At 42.7% G+C, this 12,370-nt stretch overlaps 1 protein-coding gene across 2 annotated transcripts; it reads right to left on the bottom strand.

Moving 5' to 3' along the window:
- Positions 1 to 1,624: 1,624 nt before the first annotated feature.
- dennd11 (DENN domain containing 11) lies at positions 1,625 to 12,130 on the bottom strand. 2 transcript variants are annotated; one of them, XM_061252417.1, is made up of 9 exons: positions 11,544 to 12,130; positions 9,379 to 9,478; positions 9,124 to 9,282; positions 8,210 to 8,366; positions 7,914 to 8,052; positions 7,189 to 7,320; positions 6,669 to 6,819; positions 4,809 to 4,877; positions 1,625 to 4,260 (listed from the first exon to the last, which is right to left on the bottom strand). In XM_061252417.1, the coding sequence occupies exons 1-9, from the start codon at positions 11,929 to 11,931 to the stop codon at positions 4,065 to 4,067; spliced, it is 1,491 nt and encodes a 496-aa protein (XP_061108401.1). In that variant the 5' UTR covers positions 11,932 to 12,130; the 3' UTR covers positions 1,625 to 4,064. The 2 variants fall into 2 exon arrangements, with proteins under 2 accessions (XP_061108401.1, XP_061108402.1); XM_061252418.1 differs by lacking the exons at positions 1,625 to 4,260; positions 4,809 to 4,877 and adding an exon at positions 5,446 to 6,256.
- Positions 12,131 to 12,370: the final 240 nt, after the last annotated feature.

Genomic DNA, 12,370 nt, shown 5'->3' with positions numbered 1-12,370 from the left:
ATCCGAGTACTTGTATGTCCAACAATTGCAGAATATGCTGTTAATGTTGAACGTACAGAGTTGAACATCTGTCACGTGTTTAGACTATCTGTAATCAAAATCCAAGCGTGTCGGATGTACGGCAGTCTAATAAAATGCCTGCTTAAAATACTTTTAAAATGCAAAATGCGGCAGATGTAACATACCTGATAATTTAATAGAGACGGTGTAACACTGAATATTAAATTGTATTGTTAAAACACATCCGTGTTGAACAATTTATGAGATATGCATTCACAGGAGCCAAAACGGAAGCCAGTGAAGTAAACAAATGAGATGTCTAGTTCCGGTTTGATCCAGAATTGTGCCCTCTGTAATCATATCACATGTAATTATAAAGATATATATTAATAATCTTTCGTATAAAGAGGACGTGCATCGAGTATATGCACTTAACATTAAATATGATTTGCTTGGACTAGCAATCAAACTGAATTTTTGATCATATTTTAGACTCAATTCTCAGACACAGATACACCAATACTAATTTCAATTTTCTATGGGATCCAGGACTAAGCTTAATCTGTACAATGTCCTTGAAACCGGCCTTTAGTTTTCTCGTGCACTCTAGTCTAATCAATAGCCCTATGAATTATTCTATGCACCCAGAAAAGTCTGCAGATGTGAAAACCTCCTAGATTACTCTGTTCCATAGCCTACCACAGGAAGGTGCTGGAGTACCAGGCTACCGCCATTGATGTTGTCATGGAAACTGTGGGTGCTTCATCACAGAACCAAAAAGACCAGACAGAGGAAAAGACAGCTAGGAAACATTGTGGTTGCCTTTTAGGGCATTGACTGCTGTTTGTGTGTATCGTGTGGCTAAGTTGGTAAAGCTAACTGATGCATGTGAATAAATACTGAGGCACTAGATAGGTACCAGGGCTATGAAGTAAAGGAAAAAGATGCACAGTAGACATATCTTTCGACAGAGTTTTGTTCTATCACTATTGCAAGGAAAAAATAAAACTTTTGTTGTTTAAAAAATATTTTGGTTTGAAATTAATTTGAAATATGCAGCCAAATATTTATTTTCTATAGCACCCATATTTTCCATAGCACCCAGAACAAATTGTATTGTCCATCATTCAACAATGATTCTTATGTTTCAGAATGGAATTGCCTCAACTATATACCAGCTCTGAAAATAAGAATAGACACATTACCAAAAATTACTTTCATATTTTGATATTTACTTCAAATGGAATTTTAAAGTAGAATAGAATAGAATAACTTTATTTTTCTGGCTCTTTGTGTCACCATCAGAGTCATGACATCACAATTGATATAACTGTGTGGACTGTATTCATTGCATTCACTGAGCTGTCATATACAAGATTTATAATACACCAATAAAATCCAGAAACTTTTTTTAAAATGACGGTAAGTAAATGTTAACCATTGACAAATGAGAGGCCCATATTAAACTAATTAATTATTCAGGGTTACCTGGGTAATTTCAAAATCCCACCAGGATTTATACAGGCCTGTTGCTGGAACCGGCATTCCCTTCTCTGTATTCATTTTGGCAAAGGAACAAAAAAACAGTTCTTGGATGAGAAAAAAAATTGAATGAATGAATGAATTTCATTTAATGTTTTTAATAGCCAATGGTGCACTCGACAGATATCTTATAAATAGGGGGGGAAAAAATAATTTCTTGACATATGTACAGAACATAATACATACAGTTTTGCCAACTTGACATCCAGGTCTGGCATGAGCTCCTCTCCCAGGTCTGAACCCCCCCAGGCAGAGGGGGGAGAGACCCTCAGCACAAACAGATGGGTTCTGTCTACACTGGAGGGGGTTAATCCCCTCTCTCGCCTGTGGGTCTGACATCACCGGAACAAGTGCTTAGTGCACAAAGAAAGCCTTTGTCACAGTGAGCAGAGGGAAACAGCTTTTCTTTCTGCATGCAGGAAAACACAAACTGCAATTATATTTGAGATTAAGTCACATAACTGTTTGTTGCCATTTTTATCACGTCTGATCTACAAACTGGTCCAGCTCATTGAAACAAAATGAAAAAGTGCAGTAGGACAGGAAGTCTGGGACAAACACACAGCACACTGTAAGCACACTGGCACTCTCCAACTTTTCCCTGGTGGAGAGTGCCAGTTGCGTCCATCTGTCCATTTGCAATAGAAATACAATACAACAGTATTTTCACCAGCTCAGAAATGTAAATAAAAGTCCAGTATGTTCGATATTTATTAGTGGAGCAATCATCAATTAGGTGATAATAGGGAATCACATTCATGGATTACGATCACTTCCTTTTGAAATGAATAAAATAAAATAAAAAATCAATAACGGAAATAACATTTTCTACAATGAAATGAAGCCGTGCTACAAAAACGTATCTCACTTGAAAGTCATTATTCCAAAACCAATAAGTGAATCAACCCAACTGAGCAGTTAGCGCTGATCCCAAACAGACAGGCCAACACACAATCTGAGAGAGAGTAGTGGGTATATTCTCAAGTAAAAAAATGAAATGATTTAATATTAATTCCAACTTTTTCTATCATGTCCTTCTTCCATGAAGGTAAACGGTTAGATAAATACATACATTTGTGAATTTATTTTCCCTCGTTCTGTTAAATAAATATCCAACAATCAAAAAAGAGAAAACTTATTACAAGCAGAGGCTTAGTAAGGTTTCATCTCATCAACAACCACCCTCACATGGAATGCTGTCACAGGCTTTCAATCTGTCACTATTAATATTAATATAAATTTTTTACAATTAAAGTGTGCACAGGCCCACACAAAGAATCTACGGGTCCAGCTCCCTCACACAAAAACATATTTAGAGAAAAAGGTAGTCTCTTTCCCTCCTTACAAACCAGAAAGCTCACTCTACATGTAAATGTGTCCATTTCCCAAGTAAAGCAGATCCATCCAGAGCCTCGCCTCCACAGAGGTGGACCATGGAGCTGGCGATTGTTCAAGTCTATTCTCAGAATTGAAATGGATTGCCTGCTACACCCTCATAACCTGAGAACCTCTGCATTCCAGTCTTTCCAAACAAAGGCAGGTCCATGAAGGTGACTCTCTTATTCTATACTGAACTCTTGCTGTCCACTTGCAGCCAGTCCTGATATATGGACAGTGTGGTATGCTACTGATCCAGATTCAATGGACTAGTTCCATTACATTCCTGTACATACATATTGAAGATTATTTTTCTATGAATGAATGATCACATTAACGAAGGGTCTGCTGGTAATTCACATCATCGATTCATTGCGGTTGTTTTATCAGCGAAGGCTCCAGCACAACTACAGTAGCAGCACAACTAGCAAAATACTGTAAGAAAAATGAAATGTGAGACCGTCACAGAACAAATGAGGACTTCTGTCCTTCCCTTTTCCCCCAAATGAAATACAGAACCATAGAAGATGTGTAACTGCTGCAAAACATGTGACTGAACACAACTCCATTTTGAGAATCCAGACCCTCTTCCAAAAGGTTGATGGCAAGTGTCCTGGTACTCGGTCCACAGACTTAGTTCTTTACAGAGTCAGTTCTCCAGAAAAACAAAAAAAACTGGAGATGGAGACAGTACTCTGTCCTTACAGAGGAATGGTGGAAGAGGCAAATTAATCTTGTACAAAAAAATCCAACATTTCCTTTGCTTTTCCACGGTCTTGGAGTTTTCAGTTGAAGCAAGGTGAAGAGAGCCAAGGACAACACTTCATTCCTTTATGTGATGCCGCAGTTGGAAGTACATTCTGCCACTGAAGGAGAAAGGAGGGACCTACTGACAAGACTGATAGGCAGACCGACCAACCGAAATGTATGAGAGACATCAGGAATAATGTGGTTTGGACACAGGACGGAATGCAAGGCCCACAGAGCACAAATGAGCCGGAGCAGTTCCAAAGAGCAGCTACGGGGCTGTTCAGCAGGGCAGAGGTCACACAGGCATGGGGTGGAGGAGTACTCTACCAGCCCTGGGGCAGTGGCAAGGGGCAGTGTGTTCTCAGGCCATAGGGGCAGGAAGCGGACGAGTGTCTTTAAGGGCAGCAGGGATTGTCGATGACCAGCATGGCGTCGATGCCGTAGAGCTCCAGCAGGTCCACCAGGAAGCCTCGGTCCCCCTGGGGGTCCAGCCCCATGGCCCTCACGTGCTCTGTGGTCAGGGTGGGGTCCGCACTCCCCGCCACCTCCGACAGGATCTGGAAGATGCGGTTGTTCTGCTCCATGAAAAACCTGCCGAGGGGAGAGAGACAGGAGTGTCACGTGACCCGTGTGGGGTTGATGAAGTCACTGTGTGGCAGTACTGAGCACCAGGCATCCCAGAGGGTACAAGGGCAGAGTTGGTCTTTTAACGTGGGGCTGAACATGTCCAATTTCCACCCTAAGTTATCCATCCAATTATTAATTTGCAACCACAGTCACATTCAAGTTCCACTGCCGATTCGGGAGACTGTGGACATCCACTGGTGGTGTCGCTAGCCTGCTACTTTTCACACAAGAGCCACAGCCCAGGGCCAAGCTCTCGTAGAGTAGAGTCACAGGAATACCTTTCACATACAGCTTTGACATGCAGAGCATTGGCTTCCAATTAGCCAGCAGCAATGCAAAGGCAAACTACTAACCGACTGAGCTCCCCGGTACCCTGGTATCACAAATCCCATGTTGCCCTATGGGGCACAGTTCGGATTCAATTAGAGACCGCAAGGCTCATTCATGCACTGCCGGGTGGAGCCTAAACCGAATGAGCCACCCAGCAGCTGGGTAGTTGTTCTCATACTCACAGGATAAAGAGGTCCTCCTCACTGGACGTGCAGTCTCCATCCACCTCCTGAGAGTAGAGGAGCATCTGCCTGAAGAGACAAACCAACATTGCCTACGTCAGCATCATCATCGCATCATCAGCGAGAACAATCTTTTCCATTGTTATTACACATTATTACACATCAATGCCATCGTTGAGCTATCAGCCAAACGACCCTGTAGGTTCATTACGCCAAACCGCCTACGTCAGACTGGACTGGGACAGGAAAATGCTGGGTAAAATAAGTTGTTGTTGTAAATGGGGCCAGGAGGGGGCACTCTTGCAAAGTAAATCATTGGTACAGTGCAGCCATGGACAAACTATGCTGTATGAGGAGCACACTTTCAGATGAGCTTATTAAACTGACAGCCTCAGTCACTGTGGGGATCCCATGGGGGTTAACTAAAGTAGGCATGTAGGTATAGAAAGTTTTGGCTTTATCAATATGCATATAAAAATACCAATAAATAATATTGCCCCTGACATTTGGTTGTTGTACAAAAGGCAAAATACATGTTTTGAGCATTAGCAACACAACAGAAAATCAAAGGTGAAAACAATAGCCTTACCAAAATATACTGTTTGGATTTGGAACATCATTAAATGTGATTTTGCTCCCTGATGTTGAACAAATATTAGGAAGGAAAGGCTATTAAAATGTTTTTATATTGACAGCATGTTGTTCATTTAAATCCCCCGGATGTTGATGAAATCAATAAAGCTCATTCAGAACACCATGATGAATTTATATCCACATGAATCAGGCAAATACTTCATAATGCAGCATGAATGGTACCTCTCTGTTGAATAGGTATCAACCCAAACAAAGCTGTAACAATCCAAACAACCCAAACAAAGCTGTAACAACCCAAACAACCCAAATAAAGCTGTAACAACCCAAACAACCCAAACAAAGCTGTATCAATCCAAACAACCCAAACAAAGCTGTAACTGTAACTTTAGTTACTCAGTAATGAACCAGAATATGAAACGTGCTACGTGCAAACATATAGGGCAATCACAGTCACTGTCTTGAGATAATTCCAGACGCAAAAATACTGTCTGTTCCATAATCCTGGGGAAGTACAGTGCTTGCCTTTCATGTACATTTTCTTGCATTTACAGCTGCACAACAAGTCTGGACTTCTCCCAGCACTGAACCCTGAGGGAGCTCTATTGACAGCAGTAGTGATTTTATGCCAGGGGAACTTCCTCCTTTTCCTTTTTCACAGCTGCTGTAATCCACAGTGAGATTACTGCAGTAACAGCACTGCCAAATTAAGTGATGTGGGGTGGCTTTTTTAATGTTAACCGCAGAGTGTGTGTACGTGCTTATAATTTATAATCAGGAGGGATTTTCCAGTACCTTCAAAATGATCATCAGACCTGTGGGTTACGCATGTTTGGTGAATCAGATGTGAAACATATCTTAAGAACAAATAAAAGCATATATTATTTGATAACTTAATCAAACATTCACCCTTTAATCAGCCCCACTACAGCTGATAAGAGTTTACAGCTTCCCTACCCACCTTGAAAAAATAACTGAACACTCAGTTGTCCTTCCAGACAAAGTACCACAAATATAACCAGCTGTCAATCATCACCGTCACTTTTACTGAGTAAAGGCTCCCCACATGGCACAAACGTTTGTCTTGTTTTTGTCTTGTGATGTACCTTACTTTTGCTCGTCAAGTGCAACTGTCTTACCTGTATCTTTTTTTTATTTTTTATTGTTTAGCAAAGAAAGTAATAGAAATGAGATTTACAATCTAAATACAAGACACAAATACTTGAATTGTTAGGACTGACTTTGGTTTGGTTTTTGGTAGCGTGATACCTCTGCTCGCTGAGTTTCCTGTACTTCTCCCGGTCGGCGCTGTTGAGGCGAAGCATCGGCTGCAGGCTCTCTCTGTGCGTCCTCACGTTCTGGTTATCCACATAGACATCGTACAGCCCTTTCTTCTCCTCAAAGATCTTCTCTGTGGTGCCTTCATATATATACACACATATATACACATACACACACATAGACACACACACACACACACACACACATATACATACACACAGATACACATACACACACACACACACATATACATACACACAGATACACATACACACACACACACACACACATATATATATATATATATATACACACACATATACACATAAACACACATAGACACACACACACACACACACACACACACATATACACAGACACACACACACACATGCATACACACACACACACTCAGTTATTTGACACCTAATCTTCCAGAATCAAACAATGCACTGAAAGCTGATAGGTGGGGATTTTGTGTGAGGCCGGGGCCCAGGTCTGAACTCACAGGCCACATAAGACAGTTCTGTTTCCAGGGTGGTAATGTCCGCCACGTTGATGTAGAAGAAGGGCCGGAACTCTGGCACTGCCACTCCAACCCCAGGCAGAGACACATTGGCTAGGCAACAGCAGCAGTATACTGTGGAGATCATGAAGCAAAAGTGGCACAAGCCACATATCAGAACAAAGAGTACACTGTGGAGACTCACAGCTCTGAACATGCTAAAGATGCTAAGCTAATGTGTGATCATACTTACAACGAGCATAAAATGACCATTCAAAGTGCCACTGCTCTATTGCCATACAATATTTGTGCATGCTTAACAAGTAGGCACATTGGTCTCTCTTTATCCAGTGACTCAGCACAAGACCAGTAGCGGATTTTGCATGACGTTAGAACAATTTACAGCAATCTGATATTGACAAAAGCAACTGGTATGGAGCGTGAGTCTATTTGATTGCACAGGGAACGTTTTCAACTGTAAATACCTGTATATGCAGCCTATTTCAACCGGGACAGGTCTTTCTTTGACACAAGCTTTGGCTTGCCTTGCCAAATGAAGCTTTGCTTTTTATAGACTGTCAATAACCACCGACATCAATACATTTTAAATGGGTGAGTAGTTCATTGCAAAGGTCCTTGCGAACAGCACACATCTTTCTCTCCCGCCTGACAGTGATCCCACCCCCACCCCCACCCCCACCCCCACCCCCACCCCCACCCCCACGCACCCCTGTAGCAGACCACTCCGATGGGGGGAGGGGAGAAGATCAGGATGCGTCTCCGCAGCAGGGCGAACTTCCAGAGGACCATGATCTGCTCCCCAAAGAACCGGATGAACTGGGACATGCAGCCGGCCGGATGGGTGATCTACAGGCAGTGTGGGGAGGGGGAAGACAGGGCGGACATATGAGTCATAATCAGCATTTCCAACGTTTACAAGAAAACCTGCTGAATGACAAAGACATTTCAATGAAAGGATGAGCCGGAATATGGGATGCGATTTGCGATGAGAACCGGTCTCCACCTTCATCTCTGGGTGCATGCAGCGATTCAGCGTGGCACCCCAGGCACTTGTGGGGCAGACGGTGATCAGGCCGTTCCCCGCGGGGGGCAGCAGGGCCTTCTTGTCCTCATAGAAGGCCTCCAGGGGCGAGTACTGCCCTGGACACTGCAGCTGGTGCCTGCATTGAAACACATTCAATATGTCACACAGTGTTGGGCATTATCACAGCATATCACAATCAACACTGTGTGTCATTTAGGCATGCTGGCAGGGTCACTGCAAGGAGCCAGTACATTACGAATGGAAGAGACATTAGTGCCCAACCGGGAAGAGTTCACCATGATTACAATTTGGTAATCCCACAATTTGTGCCAATTTGGAACTAAGTCATAACCCTAACCCTGGAAGTCAGTACTGGTCTGTTGGAGTGTCTGGGGTTAATACGGGAAGGGTTTATTCAGTTTGAGAATGTTTACGGTGTTTGTGGTGAATGTTTACGAAAGGCTGGTTGCATTTAAATGCTGCCTCTGTCTGAGACGTTACAGACAGTTCCTTGTAACTTGAGAAAAGCACACCACTCAGCACATATCTTTACTTAGAATAACAAGTTAGTTGACTCACTGCTCTAGGAACTGCCAATGGGGAGATAAGCTAATGTTTAAACATTCAAACGGTAAGGGAGTGGAATCCGCTCTAGAATAACTGCCGTAGACTGAATCTAACTGGTATTCAGTGACTCTAAAAGTATCATGCATTATAGATGAGAAAATTATAAAAAGAGAAGAAAGATGAGGAGGAAACAGGGAGAAAGTGAAATAGAAACAAAGATGAAGAAGTAAACAGAGGGAGAGAGAGAAAAGGAAAGGGAGAGAGAGAGAGAGAGAATGAAAAAAGAGAGAAAGGCTAAGTCAACTTGGGTGGGGAGGAGCACTCACCTGACCTGGTTCTCCAGGAAGTGCATGTATCGGTACAGCAGGGTGTAGGAAGGAGACAGGATGCCCACTGACTTCATGCGCGCCCCTCTCTCCAGCTCACTCTCTACAGGCATGTTGGCAAAACACGCTAGCCCAAAGTAGCAGCCTTTACGGAAATATCTGCGGAGTGAGGGGGGGGGGGGGGCAGAGAATTAACAGGTGCACATCAGGGGGTCAAGCACACAGTGACCATGCGGGGGGAAATGGGCCTCTTACATGAAGTCGCTGGTGATTCGGTGAGAGCCGCTGGCCATGGACTTGAACTCCACCCCATCCAGATTAATATCCTGAGGCAGACACCACTCCACCATGTTACCTGTCCATGACAAACCTGCCCATTATTATCTGTTTAACACAGCTGTTCCCGCTTCCATCACTGCATGGACAAACCCAACACTGCATGGACATCATTCCAATATAAGTCACTGTGTCAAGAAAACTGAGCTCAACCCAATCTCTGAATCTCTTCCAACATTCATCTCAGGCCCTGTTGCTTCCTCACACGTGGTGGCTTGGGGGAAAAGGGAAGTTTGTGGTTAAGAAAGAATGCAAAATGAATAGCAGATAGTACTTTCGCTGGCTGACTTGACACAGCTACTATACTGAATGTAGAACAGGCATTTTATTATCTTAAAGTGGTAGGAAACGGACAGAGGAGAGCCATCTGCCCTTGGCTGCTTGTTTAGCACACATCACAGCACCTTGTCCACCCCAAGGCCGATTTTCATCAGAAAACAGAAACTTCACACATGTGGAAAAGGAACTGCATGTAAATGTGTGACAGTGTCATTTCACAGAAAGAATAAAAGCAATAGGCGCAATAAAACAATACGACAATACAATTGGCAGACTCCTTAATGCACTCAGAGAAGGTACACATGCTGTACAAGCAAGCAACTCAGAATTCAAACCCCATAGCTGATATTTCTAATAGATTAATGGAAGGAAAAGTCACTAATAGTATAGCTTTACACGACATTTCAATTGACAATTTGCAATTTGTCCTTTTTAATACTGACAAAAGAACAGGGCTGTTCAGCCTGGATTAGTTATTTACTAAAAATAGGTCTGAATTAGGTTTTTCAATTAAATTGGTAAAATGCAGAATTACAAATGTGTATGCTCTTAATGGTCTCGCTTGCCTGAAAGTTGTCAAGCCTAACAATATATCTGAGGTTTCAAACAATGGTGTATCCATGTGAAACAAGACAGAATTTGCTATAAAAACTAAAACACAATTTCATGATTCGTGATTCCTCAAATCCAAAGTGATTATAGCATATGGAAGAAACCCATATAAAACAAAAACCTCAAATCTTGAGGTTGCCTCAGTGAGTTTGTAAAAAAACTGTAACTGACCTAAGCATTGATAAATATTTTAAAGCTGAAGCACTCCTAAACAGACTGCTCTCTCTCCTGTTAAATATTAATGAGCTCAGCCTTGCAGTTCCAGCTCCCGGGAGATCTGATATCAGGGAATGAGTCTTGTGATGGCTGTGAGTCACTTGACATCCTGGGGAAGCACACTACCTATATGCCTCTCTATCTATAAACACAGGCATACAGGCAAGACCAGTGGACACGTGCAGTGCCAAGCAAGTCCTCGCAAGTATCACATGATTCCTGAAATCCTTCTTTCACTCTCCATACTGTACCACCTGCCCATCTGTCAAATGGACGGATTTTGCAACTGAAACCCAACGAAAGAACAGAACACCCTAGAGAATCTGTCTTGTTGATGGCACAAGTAAGGCATTTCAGACTGGCCGTTTTCAGACTGGCAATTTTAAGCCTGGCATTCAGTTCAAGGTCAGTTCAAATGATTGATAATTCAAAGAAACAAATTGACATTGCCAAAGATGCCCAGGTAATTGGACGCGAAATACCTTACCTCCCACCAATGATCAACTCTCCCGTTATGTCCAACGCATTTATAACGTTCCTTCAACTATGCATGCAGCAGAGGTAGTTATGCTGGCATTACCATTCGCACTCAATGCCAGATCAGCGAGAATTCAGGTTTCATGGGGGTCCACTGACCAACAACAAGCATTACCATTGTATCCACAAATCATGATTTATTTTGTTGTTTGTTTAGTTTGATGTTCCCACCTCACGAAAACAATGCTGAACCAACAATGCTGAAAGCCTTTCGATCTTTAAAAGTATACGACAGCAGGCAACAGTTTGCTTGAACGTTCGTGTTTGGCCAGGGTGTTAATATTAACATTCGCTATTTAAAAGTATTTCGGAAAAATGGGTATGGTAGGGTAGGGTAACAAACCTTGTTGTCACACTCGCTGTTGCTAATCAAAAGAAAATTCAGAATCTAGCCCGCTTTGACATTTCAGTCCTTTATCAATTACAAGCTTGCTACTCACCCGATCGTGTATCAAATGTCACCACGAAAACAGCAACAATTTGGTCCTTTTCCTCCCATTCCGCCGCCCTGTGATCTTTCGCAGAGACTCCTTCCCAGCCGTGAAACCCAAGGTCTCCCTTGGGATTTTGTGTATCCCATCCTGGCCCTGTGTGGACAACAGCACCGGTGAAACTTGTGTCCCCACTGACAACAGCTGCTACCGTCGCCGCACCTCCTGGACTCGTGCTCCATCCCGTCCCAGGAGCCGTGCTTCCCAGTGCCCGGGTGTTTGCGGGGCTTGGTTCTGAAGCATTCTCCTTTTCTGGCGACGGAAATGCAGCGGTCGGTCCTGCTGGGGGAACCTCTTCCCAGTCGAGCAGCGGAGCGCGGTCCGACTGCTCTACCATCGTAGCTCGGATCTCACTGTAGACACAGTGGGGAAACAACGCGTAGCTAACCTCAATGCAAAAGCATTAGCAACTCGTCTGTGACAGATAAATACCAACGTAAACGAAAAAAACACGGAATAAATGCAAAAACAAATGCAGTTATTATTCACACAAATACACCCAGTCCAATCGCTGATAATAAATTCGGCAGCTCCAATCTGCTTGGTGTTGGCAGGCAGTGTTTTGCTGACGTCAGATAAGCACTACTTCCGCTCATGTGCATTCATTAGTATTCTTTGTGACACATCAGTTGATTCTGTTTTCCTCTCAAATGAGAATTGAATTAAATAAATTGACATATTCAGTCCTAACGTTAAACATAAGAACTAAAATAATTTAGTAGTATATATAATCATTGTTTCAAATAAATTCTTAGCTTGAATTTTGCTTTGTTCTT

This window comes from Conger conger, chromosome 8 (assembly GCF_963514075.1).
Source record: "Conger conger chromosome 8, fConCon1.1, whole genome shotgun sequence".
Classification (NCBI taxonomy): domain Eukaryota; kingdom Metazoa; phylum Chordata; class Actinopteri; order Anguilliformes; family Congridae; genus Conger; species Conger conger.
Note: the sequence above shows the minus strand (reverse complement) of the source record. Positions and strands in the feature narration are given on the sequence as shown.

Bases quoted from the DNA above. Each gene is read 5' to 3' on its own strand.
- dennd11 (XM_061252417.1), bottom strand. From the start codon at position 11,931: ATGGTAGAGCAGTCGGACCGCGCTCCGCTGCTCGACTGGGAAGAGGTT. The intron at 7,321-7,913 runs GTGCGTGGGGGT...TGATCTCCACAG, and splicing joins CGGAGTGGTCTGCTACAGGG to TATACTGCTGCTGTTGCCTA. The intron at 4,878-6,668 runs GTATCACGCTAC...TTGTCTCTTCAG, and splicing joins AGGAAACTCAGCGAGCAGAG to GCAGATGCTCCTCTACTCTC.